General features: G+C 50.4%; 7 protein-coding genes across 7 annotated transcripts; 2 read left to right on the forward strand and 5 right to left on the reverse strand.

Moving 5' to 3' along the window:
• Window positions 1-190: 190 nt before the first annotated feature.
• ERV2 (flavin-linked sulfhydryl oxidase) lies at window positions 191-1,186 on the reverse strand (the record flags this gene model as incomplete). Its single annotated transcript, XM_076633296.1, has 5 exons — window positions 191-469; window positions 554-598; window positions 670-780; window positions 860-884; window positions 948-1,186. 5 exons carry the CDS (start codon window positions 1,184-1,186, stop codon window positions 191-193), a joined length of 699 nt encoding a protein of 232 aa, XP_076486748.1.
• A 288-nt stretch (window positions 1,187-1,474) lies between these two features.
• On the forward strand, window positions 1,475-3,115 carry BTS1 (farnesyltranstransferase; the record flags this gene model as incomplete). The annotated part of the gene is made up of 9 exons (XM_076633297.1): window positions 1,475-1,546; window positions 1,641-1,795; window positions 1,854-1,900; window positions 1,968-2,096; window positions 2,156-2,257; window positions 2,319-2,385; window positions 2,456-2,534; window positions 2,597-2,699; window positions 2,763-3,115. The coding sequence occupies 9 exons, from the start codon at window positions 1,475-1,477 to the stop codon at window positions 3,113-3,115; spliced, it is 1,107 nt and encodes a 368-aa protein (XP_076486749.1).
• A 395-nt stretch (window positions 3,116-3,510) lies between these two features.
• JCM6883_002605 (acyl-CoA thioesterase) lies at window positions 3,511-4,548 on the reverse strand (the record flags this gene model as incomplete). The annotated part of the gene is made up of 5 exons (XM_076633298.1): window positions 3,511-3,753; window positions 3,872-3,994; window positions 4,136-4,163; window positions 4,243-4,261; window positions 4,341-4,548. 5 exons carry the CDS (start codon window positions 4,546-4,548, stop codon window positions 3,511-3,513), a joined length of 621 nt encoding a protein of 206 aa, XP_076486750.1.
• Window positions 4,549-4,854: 306 nt separating this feature from the next.
• Window positions 4,855-14,018, forward strand: UTP20 (Utp20p; the record flags this gene model as incomplete). Its single annotated transcript, XM_076633299.1, has 11 exons — window positions 4,855-5,366; window positions 5,425-6,181; window positions 6,242-6,545; window positions 6,610-7,157; window positions 7,215-7,851; window positions 7,916-8,244; window positions 8,305-12,069; window positions 12,132-13,361; window positions 13,423-13,576; window positions 13,650-13,792; window positions 13,872-14,018. The coding sequence occupies 11 exons, from the start codon at window positions 4,855-4,857 to the stop codon at window positions 14,016-14,018; spliced, it is 8,526 nt and encodes a 2,841-aa protein (XP_076486751.1).
• Window positions 14,019-14,197: 179 nt separating this feature from the next.
• JCM6883_002607 (uncharacterized protein) lies at window positions 14,198-15,513 on the reverse strand (the record flags this gene model as incomplete). The annotated part of the gene is made up of 5 exons (XM_076633300.1): window positions 14,198-14,662; window positions 14,740-14,845; window positions 14,910-14,995; window positions 15,078-15,434; window positions 15,499-15,513. The coding sequence occupies 5 exons, from the start codon at window positions 15,511-15,513 to the stop codon at window positions 14,198-14,200; spliced, it is 1,029 nt and encodes a 342-aa protein (XP_076486752.1).
• A 177-nt stretch (window positions 15,514-15,690) lies between these two features.
• Window positions 15,691-16,895, reverse strand: JCM6883_002608 (flavin reductase family protein; the record flags this gene model as incomplete). The annotated part of the gene is made up of 6 exons (XM_076633301.1): window positions 15,691-15,965; window positions 16,035-16,192; window positions 16,258-16,323; window positions 16,392-16,424; window positions 16,486-16,778; window positions 16,869-16,895. The coding sequence occupies 6 exons, from the start codon at window positions 16,893-16,895 to the stop codon at window positions 15,691-15,693; spliced, it is 852 nt and encodes a 283-aa protein (XP_076486753.1).
• A 268-nt stretch (window positions 16,896-17,163) lies between these two features.
• JCM6883_002609 (uS13 family ribosomal protein) lies at window positions 17,164-17,931 on the reverse strand (the record flags this gene model as incomplete). Its single annotated transcript, XM_076633302.1, has 4 exons — window positions 17,164-17,178; window positions 17,282-17,561; window positions 17,696-17,778; window positions 17,842-17,931. The coding sequence occupies 4 exons, from the start codon at window positions 17,929-17,931 to the stop codon at window positions 17,164-17,166; spliced, it is 468 nt and encodes a 155-aa protein (XP_076486754.1).
• Window positions 17,932-19,007: the final 1,076 nt, after the last annotated feature.

The following is a 19,007-nucleotide window of genomic DNA, read 5'->3' on the forward strand; positions in this document are numbered from 1 at the left end:
CGTACTAGGATAGCCGATACCAGAAGCATCAGGTCATTGAGGAGAACGGAGGATTGAACGGAAATTTTGGGTTCACGTGACACGACGGAGAAGAATACGACAAGGACAATGCGAAAACGAGAAGGGTATCAAGAACGAAGTAGAGGGGAATAAATGGGATGCTGTATACGAAAGAGGCGAAGGAGGAGCGCTATCCACCGACGAGTTCCAATCCAGTCTGAGGATCTCTTCTCACTCCGTCTTCTTGCTCCTCTTTGTCTCCCTCTTCCAGGTCCTTCTGCTCCTTCTTCTCGAGATCCACAGCCCCCTTCCTCGACAGTCCAGTCCCTTCTTCCTCGTCTGACCCGCAACCACAGTCGTAGATCCCTTCGAGATTTTTCGAACAATCGAATTCTGGTTTACCTAGTCGAAGGTTGACGAGGTTGTGTAGATGACAGAGGTGGAAAGAGGCTGCTGATCGAGATGAGGTCTATCACGGAACGAACAGGGGATTAGTCGAGTTCAGAAGGGAGGCGCGAAGTTGAATGTTAAGCAGAAGAAAATGAAAACTCACCTGAGGCGGATGTTTCTTCAATAAAGCTTGGAATTCGGCGGCGCACTGTCATCGGGAGCAAAGCAGCGTCAACAATGTCTCGCACAATGAATAGCCGTTTAGCAACGAGAGCTTACCTCTCCACAAGGATACAATCTCGAGAAAAGGTAAAGGAAAGATTTGAACGCTTCTCGTTCAGAACTCGTCGGGTTCTCGGGAAATCGAGCCGCCATAGTATGTAGTAGTTTCTGTATCAGAAGATACGAGAGAGTACTCCATCAGACACAAGGAACTTGCGAAAGAGAGGGAAAAGGGGTAGGAACTCACCCAAGATGCTCTCCCCAGTTCAGCTCTACGCGGCGCTCAAGAAGTCCTGTCAGCTCTGACTGAACAGAAGATACTGGAAAGGGCTTACTTTGCAGTAGCGTTACCCAATTTCGGCATGATAGTCTCTCCCTTCAACATTGCTTCATCGAACAAGATCGCGTTTGCTCCTACTGCTCCTCCACGCGATACCGAGACTGATCCAGGTGCCCATTTCGCTGTGTGAATCGCTTGGGTGTCGAATGAGTCGCGTAGGATGAAATAGGTTGGAACGAGGATCAAACAACTTGCGATCATCGTTAGGTAGACCAAAGGTGGTGGTCGGACCATAACCTTTCGAGTGTCTGCGTTGTGTCGGATTGCTCGTATTGAAGAAGTTGAAGGGATCGGAGCAAAGCCCGGAGACACCGAAGCCGAATATCAACTCGATCCCGTCAATCGAGGGATCTGCGTCTCTTTCGACTTCGACCCCAACTAGACACGACTAACGAGACCAGCCTGATAACGAAGCACATTCAATCGGAGCGCCCTTCTTCTCCAATTCAGCTCTATCAACCCCACCTCTCTCTCAACTCTCGTCGTCTCTCCTGAATCGCAATCGGCTCCTCCCCTTCAGCCATGTCTGAATTCTACGACAATTTCCTCGAAAAGATCTCTGGTACACCCTCTTGGTCCTCCTCTCAAGAACAGGTTAGCTCTCCCTTTCCTTCCCGTCTCCGATCTGTCCGATTCCGAACATCGAGCGAGCGACGAAACTGAATCGTCGTAATCCGCGTTCTATCAGACTCTCGTCGAACCGTATACGTATTTGGCTTCTATTCCGGGGAAAGAAGTTAGATCGGCTTTGATTGCGAGTTTCAATGAGTGGATGAAATGTGAAAATCAGGATTTGGAGGTCGTCAAGAAAGTCGTTGGAATGCTGCATACTGCTTCTCTTCTGTGAGTATCTCATGCTCCTCTACCTACTGCACTTTGAGCTGACAGGGGACTGTGATAGAATGGATGATGTGGAAGATGATTCCCATTTACGAAGAGGAATGCCAGGTTCGTTCAACTTTCCGCTTCTCTATGTTTCCCCAGCACTAGTACTGATTCTTTCGAGTGTTTCTAGTCGCTCACAAGATTTACGGTATTCCGCAAACGATCAATTCTGCAAACTATGTCTATTTTCTCGCCTTTCAGGAATTACAACGCATTCGTCCGAGTCGAGAAGGAGTAAGAATAGAGGAAATGGTTACTCGTAAGTCCTACCCTGTTCAAGTGATACGTTGGAACAGAGCTAAATGAGGGCGGGAACAGAGGAATTGCTCAATCTCCATCGAGGTCAAGGAATGGATTTGTTTTATCGAGAAAACTTGGTCGTACCGACAGAACAAGAGTACATCGAAATGGTCAACAACAGTGAGTTAGATTCTCGTTCGTTGAGGAAATGAGTCAAGCTGAATATCGGATCTTTGTGCAGAAACTGGTGGATTATTCCGGATAGCGATCAAATTGATGATGGCCGCTTCTCCAGAAAACCCTCCTAGGTGAGCTCGTCGTACTCCAGTATCAGCATCTGAAACGTGCGATCACTGATATCACCGGCGAGATGAACAGAGATTACGTTCCTCTGGCAAATCTGATCGGAATCATTTTCCAAATTCGAGATGACTATGTCAATCTGCAATCTGTCGAAGTGAGCTCTTTCCATCTCGCACTCAGTACAGCTCACTGATATTGTTCCGAGGACGGTTATAGTACGCAAACAACAAAGGATTCTGCGAAGATTTCTCCGAAGGAAAATTCTCATTCCCGATAGTTCACGCTATTAGAGCTGATCAATCGAATCGACAAATCCTCAGTATGTTCCCTCCATCCTTCTCCTCACTGTCCACAGAATACTGATCGCTTCGTTCGTTCGCAGATATTCTCCGCCAACGACCCTCTTCACCCGGTCCGAAAACCTACGCCGTTTCCTACATGAATCAGCAAACGAATTCCTTTTCCTACACTCGACAAGTTCTCCGATCTTTGACCTCTCAAGCGTTCGAGGAAGTACGGAGACTCGGAGGGAACCCGGGAGTAGAGGCGATTTTGAAGAAATTGGAGGTGGAGGAACCTTCGGAAGAAGCAGAGAAAGGGTTGGAAGAAGCACTCGGGAGACTGAGGACTCAGAGTGAAGGGGGAGAGATCGTCGTGGGTCAGAATGAGAAGAAAGCGAGTGGAAAGGTTAATGGAACGAGTAAATTGACGAATGGGGTTAATGGTGATCATTGAAAGAGCGTTGGGAGGAAGGAGTGGGGTCATCAGGTTGGAGCGGGAGATGGCGAGGTCGAGGTAGCATAGTCAATTGCAGTTATAGTTCGCCTCGTGAACTTTACAATGTTGTATAATTCAGTTAGTTGCAGCGTCCAATGTAGCGCTCGTTCTCTTTCTGCTCTCCTGCCTATCCTATACCCACCGGGATATCCTGCTGTGTGTCTTGGGCTTGCTCTACAATCGTCAATGCTCTACTCCCTCGCTTTTCGATCAAAGCTTTCTTGATTTCTCTCTTGCCCGCTTCCTCGCTTGTGCTTCGTTCGTTTCCGACTTCTCCGCGCAAACTCACAAACACAGCAGCATTTATACGACATCACTGATTCGACATAGTTCCTTAAGAATAAGCTCGAGTTCTACAATTTCGCTGAAGAATCCACACTCTTCGCCCCCCTTTCTTCTACCAATTTCCTCACTTCACTAGGCCATTCCGTACTCTTAAGCGTATCATAATTGTATCCTACCAATACGCATTCACCTTTTCCTACTAGAGTTGACTGGTCATAGGAATAGATAGCGTGTTCCATGATCATTTTGCGAGCCGAGACTGAGGAGACTTTGTGTAGGACTAGGATCGTGTCTGGGTGATGAGTCGTTCTCTGTAAAGGTCGGAGTAGAGACGGCGAAAGGGGGTTGAAAGGAAGAGGAGAGGATGGGAATCGCGAGTGAGCTATGAACCTCGCAATCGGAAGAAGGACGCAGTATCGCAGGACTGACCAGATAGTCGTAAGTCAACCGAGCGAGAATGACTCCCTTTCCTTTGCCGGACCCTCGCAGATCTTTCGCTTGAGCTTCAGGAAGAGCGTTACTGAGGGTTCGAATCGCGTTCAGTCGACCGGACTTGGTGCGTCAAAGAACGTAGAGGGGGGAGACGTAGAGGGGGGAGACGTAGAGGGGGGAGACGTAGAGGGGGGAGACGTAGAGAGTCAGATTTAGCTCGGCGACATTGTGAGGGCTCGTAAAGGAAGAAAGAGCTCTCACCTCGAGCCATCGAAGGTAAACGGCGTTGCTGAAAGAGTTTTCAAAATTGATTGCCGAGGTCATCAGTTAACGTCGCAACATCGGATCGCTCTTGTTGTTCGACTCACTTGACATGATTGTTAGGATCTACTCGATGCAGCGAATGAAATCAGTTCAAACTGAGCTCGTTGCGAATCCCCACCTTGAGTCTCCGAAAGTAACTCACCTTGTGTCCCCCATTCTACCGGAATCTCGACTAGACAATCCCCCCAGTATCCGTTCTCCTTTGCGAATGCGAGAGCTGCAGCTCGTTGAGCAGGGAAAGCTTCGGGGTTCGCATTGCCGGGAGGAGCGATCGAGGAAGAGGGACGGGAAGAAATCATGGAGAAGGCGGATCGGGCTGGGAGAGATCGAGAGACGACGGATCGAAACATGTAGGGGTGACGATAACAGAGTGAGTGACGGGAGCGAAAGAGATAGCCGGACGATCGTCGAGGGGAAGTTCGCAATTTTGTGGGCGATGAAATTTCTCTTCGACTTGCGAAATTTGAGGCCTTTCTCATCGAAAAAGTTCATCTTTCACCATCACCACCTTTCTCCTCAACGGAGAGCAGAAGAAGTAGAAGGATCAAACTACAGCCAGTTCAACGGACTCCCTGCCTCTCTCTATTCGATTTCCTTCTCGCCTCTTTCAACTTTCTCTTCCTTCATCAAACTCCGCCTCTCTCTCCTCTGAGAGCATGGTCAACTCTCGCAAGACCAAGTCTTCCAACTCACATGGCTCTTCCACCCTCCGTTCCCTTCGTCACAATGCCTCCTCTTCCTCTTCTTCGAAACCTTCAAAAGATCCGAAAAAGTTGAGATCGACTTCGACCCTCTCAGTCAAGGAACAAATAGCGAAAAGAGCTTCGAAACCGGTCATCAAAGGTCGACAGTTCAAATGGATTTCTCCGGCAGCGAGAATAGGGAAGATGAAGGTTGATCTGGATGCGGTGAGGGATCGAAGAGACATGCTCGAAGGAGAGGAGGAAGGCAGGGAAGACGAGATGCATTCGTTGTTCGGTCACGCTCTACATCAGAGTCTGTTGATCAACTTGAGTATCCCGTTCAATCGATTCAACCGCAAAATCGAAAAATCGACGAGGAGTCTACCGCTCGTAGTACATTTCAGGAAGGAAATCGTCGAAGCAATCTGTGAAGTACTAGCAGGGCCCTCACACGAGGTAGAGCTATGTGGAGAAACTATCTTGGAGTGAGTTGTCGAATTTATCGTTTTCGTTCTTTCAATTCTGATTCTCTCTCTTTCGCAGTCTATTACCTCCTCTCGTTACCGACCTCGCTCATCTTCTCCTACCGCACCTCACTCTCCTTCTCACAACTCTCATCCGCCTCACTGCTCCCTCACCTCTCCATTCCGCAAATCCTCACATTCTCCAACGAGTTTACGACGTACTCGGAGCGCTGTTCCGGGATCTCGGACGAGATATCCTCGCTGCTCAAAGCAAAGAAGACCCCGAAGAACAGCAGGGAGGACTATCAGACGTCTGGGAAGTCGTTAGGCGGGGATTAGGAGCTCCTGCGAGACCGGAAGAGGAAGACGTAATCGCGGAGGAGATCAGCATGGAGATCGAAGGGGCAACCGCTGGCGAGAAAGATGGAGAAGCTTCAGATGAGGAGGAGGAGGAAACAGAAATTCTCGCTCCCGTCGCATCGACTTCAGCTCAGCCTTTCATCGATTCTGAACCCCGAGTCACCCTTCACAGAACGTTACCTCGCAACTTCCGCACGACACCTCAGACTCGTCGACTTCTCGGAAACTCGTTCTCTTACCTCGTTCGAAAAGCGAAACCGACTTCACTACCTGATTCACCTTCGGAACTCTCACTCTTCTTCGACTTTGCGATTCAAGATGTAGCGGAAGTTGTCGAGATCGACGGTGGCGAACGACCGCGTGGGAGGGGTGCAAAGGGAAGAGGGAAGGGAAAAGGAAAAGGTCGTGGTCAAGAAGAAGGAAACTCGAACATCTTCGCAGAAGGTGTCACTTGGGTTGTCGTCGAAAGTTGCACTGTACGTTCAGATCTTCTCCCTTAGCGCTCGACGTACGACTAATAATATTGGCGTCAACAGGCTCCGAACAACTTGTTCCATTCACGAACCCCCTCGATTCTTCGCACTCTCATCAACGCCGTCCTCTCCCTTCCGTCCCCAGCGACTCTTCCCAGCGATATCTCGGCACATGCGATCATCTCTCTCACTTCTCACGTCTACAAGACTGAGCCGCTCGAACCGGTTGCAGACGTTCTCCTCAAGGTTCTCGCCGACGAGCTGAAGAGCCAGGGAGACAAAGCTGAGAAAGACTGGGAGAGACTATGTGTCGCGCTGAAAGTGGTCTCGTGTTTGATTGGTGTGAGAAACGGATCAAGAACCCCTCGTAAGAGATTTCATTGCTCAGATTCGTTGGTAACGAAAACTGACTGTCGAGAACTCCATTACAGCTTCCCTCAAGCCGAAACTCTTCGCCCTCCTCGCTCTCTTGACGCCTCTCCTTCATGCCAAACCAACAGCAGCTTTCCTCCACCATCTCCTCACTTTCCTCACCTCGCTTCTCCCTCAAGCAGTCTTATCCGACATCCTCTCCTCTCCCGTCCGCACTATTCTCGAAGCGTTCTTCGCCCCTCAAGCTAGCGACTCCGTCTTCGCCGCTGGGTGCACGCTCGCGAGCGTCCTCGATCAATCCGGATGGAACCTTTTCGAAACTTCACTCGCGAAACTCATCCTCGAATCAACTGGTAGAAACCTCGCTTCGGAGTCAGAGAAAACCAACATGGAAGAAGAAGAAGGAGAGTTTGGACAAGTTGACAAGAGGAAGAACAGTTTGGCTTTGTTGGGCAAGTTGACGAAGAGCGAAAGGTTGAGAAAGTTGGTGCAAAAGGGAGGTCAAGCCGCTGCAGTTTGGGAAAAGAATGTCGTCGAAGTCGCGCAGAAGGTCATTAAGAGCTGGAAGACGGCGTACGAGCAGGATCAGGAGGTTGAAGAGGAACAAGTGAGTCGCTCTTCTCTGACTGTCTCGCGAAACGTTTCTGACTGCCGACTTCGACAGACGTTCGAGCTTCTCGACGTTCTTCTCATCGCTCCCTATCTCAACTCGAGTCATCGCATCCTCTCGCCCTTACTCGCTTCTCTCGCCAGCACGGTCTCTTCGAGTCCCGTCATGACAGCTCGAACTGCCTACCTTTCCTCCGCCTCTTCTCCTGCCGTCGTCCTCGGCACCGCTCTTTCGTCCTACTCAGCAATTGCCGACCTGACACCGCCAGAAGCTTCGATCAATCAGAAGCTCGCAGATCAAGTTCAACCGATGATTCTCAACTTTTCGTGGCATCGACAAGTCATGCGCGGAGTCGCTTCTCTCAACTTGGCTCGACTTGCCTCGGATCGATCAGATGCTGCCAAGACCGCGATCTACGACTCGATCCTCCCGAATCTCCTCTCGGAAGACGCTCTCCTTCGACTCTCTTCCCTTGAAATCGCCGCAACCCTGTTCCCTCCTGAAGAAACTCCTGTCGCAGCAGATCTCGTTGCGAAATGCATCGAAGCGGAGCAGATGCCGCTCAGTGTACAAGGGGCAAGGGAAAAGTCGATGAAGTTGAGGAAATTGGGATTAGTCGCGAATGGACAACTTGGTCGAGATGGAGAAGATGAGAAACCTGCTCTCGATATCGTCGTGCGGTACCTCACGGGTCAGTCATACCGTTCTCTCCTTTGCTTGCCGCGTCGTGAACTGACGAGATGTCGCTGTTACAGCTATGCTCAAGGTCAACTTCAAGCCTCTTTGGCCGGAAGCGACAGGAGCTCTCGCCCTTCTCTCTGGTCGTTTCGCCGATACCGTGTGGAACGTTACTCATCGACAACTCCTCGCCGCTGCTACTCGAGGATCCGATCTCTTCGTCGCTCGAAAACCCGAATGGGCTGAATCGCTCGGTGGCTCATCGACCGATCTTCCGCTCGTCTTCGAGGAACAACAGTTGAGGGAGTTCCACTTTGAGGATCTGAGGAACCTCGTAGCGAAGGAGGAGAGGATGTTTGACGGAGGAATCGAGGCGGTCGAAGCTAGGGAAGAATCGCTCATCACCGTAAGTTATTCTACTTTCTGGGTTCGTCTCACCGTCGCTGACTTTTTGTTATGGCAAAAGGCTCAAATCGCCCCTGAACGATTGGTCATCGCAACTTACGAATCGAACCTCCTCTCGCTCTTCTGCGCCATTCCCGAAATCACTCAACGACACAGTCGAGATTACGTCCAAGTCTTCTTGGGTTCTTTCCAACGAGACGATGTCATCCCCGACAAGGCCGACGACGCTCCTCAGTACTTCCACTCGGACGAATCAGCGAAAGAACGCAAGAGTCGACTCGTCTCATGGCTCGGACTATTCTCGAAACTTCACAACCCGAAAGCACTCTATCGAGCAGCCGAACTCGACGCCCTCTTCCGTACTTTCCTCGCCTTTCCCGATATCGAAATTCAGAAACTCGCGCTCGAATGCATTCTCCGATGGAAAATTCCCGCTGTCGCTGCGAATTCGGAACGACTCAAGAACCTCCTCGATCAGACGAAACTCCGAGATGAGCTTCTACAATTCGTATCGACAACCGCGGATGGAGGACTCGAACCTTCGCACCGAGCCGACGTTGTTCCTTTGATCATCCGAATCACTTACGGTCTCATGACTTCTCGTCTCGGTCGAGCGAGTGCAAGTTCGGGACAAGGTCGAGCTGGACGACGTGCCGCGATCTTGGGAGCTCTTCGAACTTGTTCTCCTGAAGAACTCGGTACTCTCGTCGACCTCACTCTCGGACCGCTTCGAAAACTCCTCGTCACCCAACCTGGAGAGCCTTTCCGATTCGCACCTGTCGCTCCTTCCGTACCCGGTAAACGCCAACTCGGTTTCCTCGGTCTCCTTGCCGATATCCTCAAACACCTCGGAAAGGATCTCGTTAGTCGATGGCCAGATCTCCTCGGGGCGACGCTCAATCTTCTCCATTTCGCTCAAAAAGGTCTCGAAGGCGACGCCAACCCGGAAGCAGTCGTTACGGAAGAAGGAGCTGAGGACGAGGAAGAGGAGGACAAGGAAGAAGAAGATGGAGAGGGAGAAGGAGAAGGGACGCGACTCGCACCACTCCGACACATTCGTCAAACGGCGTTGAAACGACTCGCAGTCTTCTTCAGACTCGAGGTCGACTTCGATTTCCGACCTTACCTCGCCGCTGCGTTCCCTTCGTTTATCTCACCTCGTCTACCAACTCTCGCCGCCGAGAATGCTCAAGCACCTTCGGCCCTCCTCGAATTGTTCGTCACTTGGGCAGTTCGTCGAGATCTCCTCCGCAACCTCGTCGACTTCGATCCGTCTCTCCTTCCTTCACTTTACGGCGTCCTCACCGTCCGTAACGTCAAACCTGCCGTCATTCTTCGCGTGTTCGATATCGTTTCCCACCTCGTCGAATTCAGTGCAGAAGATGGAGGAAAAGACAGCGAGATCGGAAGAGAAGTCGTTCAACCGAGCGTCGACGTTCTCCTCGTTCAACTCGGAGGATTGATCGCAGTTACTTCGTCGAGTCTCGACGCGAAAGGTGAAGTCGCTCAAAGGCAAATCTCGCTCCTCTGCGCCCTCGCCGAATACGTCAATTCGCAAGAGCAAGCTACGAACTTCATCTCCCTCGTCACTCCTCTCCTTCGCAAAACGAATAAAACGGTTCCCGAGAAAGTCAAGACGGATCTCCTTAAAATCCTCACGGCACTCTACCCCCTCGCTCGACCTGAACCGAATACTCCTCTTTACGATCGTTGCGTCGAAGTCATCTCGACTTTGTTCTCTTCCGCCCGAGCTCGTAACGCTCGTCTTCAACTCGTCGCCGCGTTCAACTCCATCGCCTCGATCGAACCCTCGTTCCAGAAGATCGCGACCGTCATCGAAGATCTCAACTCTTACTCGGCGAAACGTTCTGAAGAACCCGACTTCGATCGTCGACTCGCCGCCTTCTCCCTCCTCAACGAACAGCTCTACTCGACTCTTCGTCCCGCCGAATGGATCGTCGTCATCTACAACATGCTCTTCTTCGTTCAAGATGAGGAGGAACTCGCGATCAGGAGTAACGCGAGTTACGCTCTCCGTCGATTCGTCGAGGTATCTGGAACGAGCGACAACGAAGGTCTTAGAACAGCGCTGTCGAAGATCTACCTCCCCGGTCTACGAAACTGTCTCCGCTCGAAGGTCGAACTCATCCGATCGGAGGTTCTCGCCGTCATCGGTTACTCGGTCGAAAAAGTTCAAGGAATCGCAGAACTCGATCAAATGAAGCCCCTGCTCGTCGAAGGCGATATCGAGGCGAATTGGTTCAACAACATCCTTCACATCCAGAATCATCGACGAACGAGGGCTCTCCGTCGTCTCGCAGATGAAGTCGAAGCTGGTCACCTTTCGAGCAAAGTCATCGCCGACTTCTTCCTTCCTCTCCTCGATCACTTCATCATCGGCTCCGACGAGAAGAAAGACCCCGACCTCGTCAACGAAACGGTTCAATGCCTTGGTCGTCTCGCGAAATACCTTGCTTGGTCCGCCTACTCGAAGCTCACTCACCACTACCTCAAACTCGCAAGGGCTGCAGGTGCGGCTCAGAAACCCTGCGTTCGAGCTCTCGTATCGGTACTCAAGGGATTCCACTTCAACCTCGAAACGGAGGCGCATCAACTCGCGACGACTTCGAATCGACTCGTTCCAAACCTCCTCTCGTACCTTGAACAACGGGACGACTCCAACACCGAGATTCGAGTTCCTGTCGCAGAAGGTATCAACGCAGTCATCCAGCACATTCCGGGAGATACGAAAGACGTTCAAGAAACCGCTCTCCTCATGTCTCTCTCGCAACTCCTTCGCTCCCGAGATCAGCATGTTCGAGATCTCGTTCGCCTCACTCTCGCCAACATCGTCGTCGCGAACGAAAAGGATACCCTATCTCGTGCCGTCAAAGAATTAAGAAAAGCGCTCGCCCGAGGACCTCAACTTCACGTTCTCGCCTTCAAAGTTCATGCCCTCCTCGTTCGTCTCGCCGAAAGTCCCGACAACGTCGACTTCGATGAAGCTCTTCAGCAGACCGTTCCCGTCTTGGAGGGCGACATCTTTGGAGCACCGAGTAAAGATCGACATTCTCAGGAGTTCCGAGCAAAGACGAAATTCCGTGAAGTCCGATCGTTCAAATCCCTCGACTCGTTCCAAATCCTCGCCAAGGTCGTCACACCGAACCGAATCTCTTCTCTCCTCGCGCCTCTACGAGAACAGATGCATCAAACCGATTCGGCCAAAACGATGAGGGACGTCGAGGAGGTCTTCAAGGCTCTCTCGCTCGGATTGGTCGCGAACCCGAAACTCGACCCGACTGCGACTCTTGATCTCTGTCACTCGCTCATCACCCAGAACGCGAATTTCGTCAAGAACGTCAAGACGGTTCGAAAGGGTAAAAAAGCAGCTCCCGACTTCCACGTTCAGATGACTCGCGACTCGAACGACGTTCAGGACACCTACTCAAAGAACGCCTACCGATTCGTCTCGTTCGGTCTCGAGCTATTCAACTCTGCGTTCCGGAAATCTCAATTCGACCTCGACTCGCCTGAGATCATCTCTCGCCTCGAACCCCTCCTCAGTCTCGTCGGCAATTCGCTTTATTCGGAGGATCCAGTCGTTCTCGCAAGGAGTATGCGAGCAACCGCTTCTCTCATTCGTTGTCCCCTCACGAGTCGAGACAAGGCGGCCCCGGTTCTCGTCAAACAAATGATGAACGTTGTCGAACGAAGTGGAAGTACGGAATCTGAACTCGCTCAATCGGCTCTTCGAACTCTGTCTACGGTCATTCGAGATTGCAAGACTGTCGTGCTCAAAGAACAGCAACTCACTACCCTTCTCGAGGTGAGCTTTCTCCTTCTTTCCTTTTCGGGAGACACTTCGCTAACTCTCCTTCTGTGCTGCAGCTCATCGCTCCCGATATCGAAGAAGCCGATCGACAAGCGACTCTGTTCCAACTTCTTCGAGCGATCATGTCACGAAAATTCGTCGCTCCCGAAATTTACGATCTCATGGACAAGGTCGCCGAAATGCTCGTCACGAACCAATCGACGAACGTTCGCGATGTCTGTCGATCGATCTACCTTCAGTTCCTCCTCGACTACCCTCAAGGTCGCGGTCGACTCAAGACATCCCTCACTTTCCTCGTCAAGAATCTGTCGTACCAGTACGACAGCGGACGACTCTCGGTTCTCGAACTCCTCTCTGCGATTCTCGGCAAGTTTGCGACTCAACTCATCCAAGAATCGGCCGATCTCTTCTTCGTTGGACTCGTCATGGTTATCGCGAACGACGAATCGACTCGATGTCGCGAAATGGCGGCGGAACTCGTCAAGATCCTCTTCAACCGCATCGATACCGAAACTCGTGCGACTCTCGTCTCGATGCTCCACAGTTGGGCGGGCAAGAAAGGACAACCTCAACTCGCTCGAACGGCTGTTCAACTGTTCGGAGTCGCCGTCGATGCCCTCGGAGAAGAAGGAAAGAACTCTGCACCTGCAGTCGTCGACGTCCTCCTCGATATCCTCACGGACAGCGAAGAGAAGCTCGAACAAGCGGAACAAGAAGGAGAAGACACGCTCGACCTCGAGAACGATTGGCAGCTTCCTTACCAAGCTCTTCAAAGTCTCTCTCACGTCTACAAAGCTTTCCCCGACCTCGTCTCTCCCGACGAACGATCGAACCACTCGATCTGGAAGGCCGTTCGAGGTCACCTCCTCTATCCTCACATCTGGATTCGAGCTTCCTCGGCTCGACTTCTCGGTAACCTCTACGCCGCGAGTTCTTCCGCTCTCCCCTCGACCGATCTACCCGAACTCCATCCCCTCGCAACTCCGAACCTCCTCGACGCCGCTCAAAAAGGTTGCCTTCAATTCAAGAGTCCTCTACTTAACGAATCTCTCGCGATGCAAATCGTCAAAAACTTGTTCTTTGCCGCGAAATGTTTCGACGCTCGTTCCGATACGACACACTTTTCGAACGAGGAGGATCAAGTCGCGGAGGAGGAAGAAGTTGCGGGAGGAGCTGAAGCGGACGAGAAGCGAAAATCGGATCCTTTGAGGTGGCTCTTGACGAGGTTATCTTACCAAACTCGACAAGCTCACACTGCTCGTCCAAGTATGCACGATCTCAACGCTGTGAGTCTCGATCCTTCTCTCGCAGCTTACGTCGTTTGCTGACGAACAATGAGTTGAACAGGGTCAATGGTCACTTCAACCCGCTTCGATCCTTCGGTTCTTCGCCGCCTGCATCTCTCACCTCGATAAAGAATCGCTCCAACGTTTCACTATGCAACTCGCGATTCCAATCTTTCGAATCTCTGAAGATCCCAATGCTCAAGATCCTCAAATGGGTAAATCATCATTTCTCCCTCTTCTCTTCCATCTTTCGAGTTTTGAACTGACATACTTTTGCGTGTGGAATAGCTGAACTCCAAACTCTTGCGAGAGAAGTTCAAGAGTTGATGCAAAGTAAGATTGGAACGACTGAATACGCGGCCGTACACAACGAGATTCGAAAACGAGCTGCCGAGAAACGTAACGAACGAAAACGTACTCTCGCTCTTCAAGTAAGTCGTCTTTCCCTCTCTCTCTTCGATATCCCTACCGGAACAGAAAGCTGATCGAGGATTGGTTGGGTTCCTTCAGGCCATCAACGATCCTGAAGAAGACGCGAAACGAAAATCTCGACGAGCTGAACAGAAGAAGAATCAAAAGAAGAGGAAAGTCGCCGCGTTCGCAGACAAGAAGGAGAGGTTTGGGGATGGTTCGAAACGTAGAAGAGGCGGAGAGTGATCGCATAGTCGTTATTTGGTTTCGGTTTCTCGCATAGTTTTTTTAGATTCTTTTCTTCTTTCTTGTTCACTTTCTGTATGAGATCACCTGTACTTCTTTGTTGACTCTTTGCATAATCGTTTACAACACCCCAAAAATCAACATCCGCTCGAGAAAGTGAGAGAGAAACCCGTTGCTCGTCAAACATGAAAACATCTCTCCGTCTCATTCCTCATTTCCCTCCTCTCCCCCTGATTCAATTCCCAGACCTTCCTCCTCTTCCTCCTCCCTTCCCCTCCTCCATCTGCCTCCGCCTCGTCCGCTTCAGGACCAAGCACTAATCGTTTCTCCTCCAAGCTCGATTCCCATAACTGATCAAACTCGATCTCTAACGCCAATTCTGGTCCCGTGCCCGCCGCCGTCGCAGACGAGCTATTCAAGTCAACCATCGAGTTCCTGCTCGCTAGTGATGTCGGTGCTACCCCCGAAGCTGGGTGGATGGGTTCGAATGGAGAAGCCGGTGAAATTGGGGAAGGTTTCGGATTTGTCGAAGATGAAGCCGAGGATGCGAGACCGAGGTGAGAGGAACGGGAAGAGAGGAGAGGTTGTTGGTAGATTGTGGTAGGGATCGGGAGGACCCAGATTCGTTCGCGAAGACGTTTATGCTACGAGCGGGAGAAACGAAAAGAATTAGTTTACGGGATAAAATGGGAGAGGAAGAGCAAAGGGAGGAGGGGCTCACTCGTTCGCGATCATCTTCTATTCGTCGGAGGATATCGTTGCGAGAGAAATCATTGAAGGTTGTCGTAGTAGCTGTAGAACTTTCGGATTCTGAATTCGAATGAGAACTGCGAATAAACGGAAGGATTAACTCTCTTCTCTCGCTTGCACATTGTCAGATAGACAACGCACATATTCTTTCGATCTTCCAGATGCTTGATCACTGTTTCGAGTGTTTCCGAATCCAACAATCGACGAGTTTTCCAAGATTTCAAAACCTAACGTCCCCGCTCGTACAACTCACATCAGCTCTCTTCCTCCTCCGCGCTGCTATCGATGAGAGCGAGTATGAGATCGTACCTGCATCGCGCTCATATGGTTCAACCCTCCCTGTCTCGATTCCCTCGGAACGACCTGATCCACAACTTTGCCCAAATCCCTCTCTACCAACGCTCTATAACTACCCTGTCCGACCAATCCCCCAACGAGATCTTTATTGACTACTTTTGGTCCTTCTTTATCGAGAATGAGGTCGAGGAGATAGAGGAGATTGATCCGATGGTTCAAAGAGGGAGAGTGCGACAGTTCATCGAGATAACAGTCCCAGATATCATCGGAACATTTCTGGGCGTGTTTCAGGGCGAAGGAGGAGACTTTCGAGAGGGAGGGGAGGGAGGAGGAGAGTCGAGAGATCAAGGTTAGGAACTGCATTCGGATCTATGAGGGAGAGTGCGTTAGTTCAAGTCTAGAGAGTATGTGGGAAGTACGTATGGTGAAGTACCTCGAATGGATCCATGTTGAGAGCGAGGGATGATGAGTTGAGTGAAGAGTCGAAAGTCAAGCTCGAAAGTCTAAGTTTCGCAAAGTCGCGACGTTGTCTCGCACAGTAAGACTCTTCCTCTCAAATTCTCTCGATTGTTGGTCGGATACGACAATGAACGGAATTTCACAACTTGTATAACTTAGCAATCATCTACAACTTGTTTTCCTCTGGACTCTTCTCCAAAACTTTCTTAACTTCCTCCTTCTCCTTTTCATCCTTCCAAACCGGTCTCGGTAACTCGTAAGCCTCCGTAGTTCTCCCATACGTGATCCCACCCAACCTCGAAACCGGTCTCAATTCTTTCGTATCGATCAAGAAACTTTCCTCGTCGATGATTTCCTTGTTGATATGGAAATACTTCACTTTTCCGAGAACTACGGTACCCGTTCGTTCTTGTGCGTCGTTCATAATGTGGTAATGATGAACTATTCTCATCCACTCGATCAAGTCAGCGAAGGAGAAAGGGAGAGAAGGAGAGAGGGAGAGATACGAACGCAATTCGCATTCCATCGAGAATTTAGATTCCCCAACTCTTGGAACTTTGATCGTAGTAGATTCTACCTTTGTCAATCCGCTCAAAGGCCATTCAGATTGACCCTTGGGAGCATCGATAGAGGTGTAGTTGGCCGCTTCCAAGTAATGTTCGGAAATACTGTTTTCTCGCGCGCTTGTATTAGCCTTCGCCGGGAGAAAGCTGGAGATGGAGCAGAGACAAACATGTTGGTAGTGAATTCTTTCGTAGAGAGAATGTTTTCACAAGTTCCCTTGAGCTCGTTGGGCGAACTATTCGACGTAAAGAGAGGTCAGAGAACGATTTTCATTTTTCGTGAGAAAGGAATCGAATAACTCACGGATGAGTGAATGAAACCATGACCGTCGGGGGACTACACACTCTCAACATCAGTCTCCTTGTCCCACTATATATATATCAGAAGGTAGACTCACTCATGGGCAACCATGTTGAAGTACGAGAAAGGAGCCAAATTCCCCCTTCCCTCTCCATCCATACTCGCAACGAACGCGATAGGTCTCGGAGTAACCGCACTAATCAACATCTTGTACAATTTCCCTTTATCTTTACCTTGAATCTCGGCTGGGTTGATCTCAAACGTAGAATCTTTCGATAGAGTCGCATCGGATCGAGTTGAAGCGCCCGAACCGATCGACCAGTTTGAGTTCGGAGTCTTCGTGAACGAGAGAGTCTTGGATGCGTCAAAGTCAGGTCGGGACGCTTCTACCTAGGAGACGAGGAGGAAAGTCAGTTGTCATCCCTCGGCGGCATGTGGAGGAAGAGGGAGAAAGGGAAGAGAGGAGAGTTTGGCGCGCACTTGTTTGAAAGGAGGGTGATGAGACATCTTTGCGAGACTAGTAGTGAATGAACGGGAGAAGAGAGAATGGTGAGAAAGAGACCGAAGCGACGACGACATGTCTTTGTGGGAGAAGAGAATTCGCAAACTCGGAATCCTTCTTCCGCACTCGCGGATCAAAACTTTCGGTTCTCTCGGCTGAACACTCTCGACCAGCTCTCCTGAACGATAGCGCAGTAGTACGGAATAAGCCACAAGTTGTTTTGTTTTCCAAGTGACCAACAAAAAAGGAGAAAAAAGGAGGAGGTAAACCCGTTTACTTCTTCTTGGACTGTGTAACGACGACGACGATGACGAGAACGATGATACGAGAGGAAGGAAAGCAAAGGGTGGTCAGTAAGGCCCAAAAGAGTGGAAAAATGAACTTTACGAACCACACCAACGGTCTTTCCACGTCGACCAGTAGTCTTAGTGTGTTGACCACGAACTCGGAGTCCCCAGTAGGTACGGAGACCTCGGTGGTTACGGATCTTCTTCAATCGTTCGAGGTCCTCACGCATCTTCGAGTCGAGCTGGTTGGACAACAAGTGACCGTATTTACCATCGACGATATCCTTTTGCCTGTTGACGAACCAGTTGGGGATCTTGAATTGTCCAGGGTTTTGCATGATCGTGACGATTCGCTCGAGCTCATCGGGGTTGAGCTCTCCGGCACTACAGATAAAAAGGCGAGAAGTCAGTTTTCAATTCTCAGTTTTACTTCTCTCTCTTTTCCCTTCGACCCGAACTCCCGCTTCCTCCTACCGGAACTTATTCTCGATGTGTAAAGAGAGAATTGTATAGCTTACCGCTTGCCGAGATCGACATCAGCCTTCTTGCAAACGATGTTGGCGTAACGGCGACCAACACCCTTGATCTCGGTCAAGGCGTACTATCAACACACACAGCCCTCATCAGCTCGACGTATAACCGAGTACAGGGAAGTAGAACTGACCATGATCTTGCGCTTTCCATCAACGTTGGTGTTGAGGAGACGCAAGATGTGTTGGAATTGCACGTGGGCTTCAGGGACGACGAGCGACATGGTGCTGTACTCCAAGAAGACTCGTGATCAGTAACCGTTCGATAGAGAGGGAAGCGTACCGCCTGCTGCTAATCGAGAGAGAGTCCTCTGTGACCCGTCTCTGCCGTAACTCCCCTCCTTCCGAGCCCTTCTGTAGCCCGTTCAATCCCATTCTAACGATATTCTGACCCTCTTTGACCGGTTCGAACCCTCCCTCTGTGCCTGTACGCGTCTTTCCATTTTCTCTATTCCAACTTTAAATCATTGTCCCGTCTCTCCCAGTCGTTCGATCTGGCTGAAACTGCGTTTGATCGGATTTGTAGCTTACCTACTGCTTGATAGTAGGTTCAGCGGGCGAGTGGCGAGTCGTGAAGAGGTGCAAGTCGTGAGGAGGTGAGAAGATCGAGAGAAGAGGCAGAAGAACAACAAGGACAACGGTCAGCTTTGGAGCATTAGGACCACAGGGAATCTACTGGGATAGAACGTACGTTTGAAGTCTCACGGAGATTGAAAAACCTGAGCAAAACCTAGGACAAGAGGGGGTTGGCCTCGATATTTTTCGTCTCTGAAAATTCTCCCTCTCTTCTCTCTTCTCTCTCACTCACTCTATCAGCACTCTCGACTCTCTCGATACATTCCAGCTCTGGCAAGATTCGCTGCAACATATTCGGCTTTCGATCAGGACTACCGCCAACTGGAAGAACAGGATGGGATCGAGGGCAGGGGATCACATACATACAGACGCGCACACACTTCAGGAGACGAAGAGTGGTTCATTACACACACATGATGATCCAACAAACTACAAAATAACTTATCTACATTATCAGAATCACACCTCGAGTCTTTTTCTTCGGAAGGGATTCGAGGTGTTGCTGAGACCGATGGACCCTGATATACAATGAATGAACCCCTCTTCGTCAAACGAAAGTGTGTGTACGTGTGTGTGTCGACGGAGGAAAGAAGAGTCGCCAAGACGAGAAAGGTGGAAGAAGGAGATAGGGAGATTTCTCACAGTGTCGACAAGTCGCTCTGCATTCCTCCATTCTCTGCATTCTCTACTCTGCTCAGCCCCACTATATTCAGCTTGCCTTGTC

Source organism: Sporobolomyces salmoneus, assembly GCF_050403485.1.
Source record: "Sporobolomyces salmoneus JCM6883 DNA, S_salmoneus_JCM6883_v1_ctg36, whole genome shotgun sequence".
In the NCBI taxonomy this organism is placed as follows: domain Eukaryota; kingdom Fungi; phylum Basidiomycota; class Microbotryomycetes; order Sporidiobolales; family Sporidiobolaceae; genus Sporobolomyces; species Sporobolomyces salmoneus.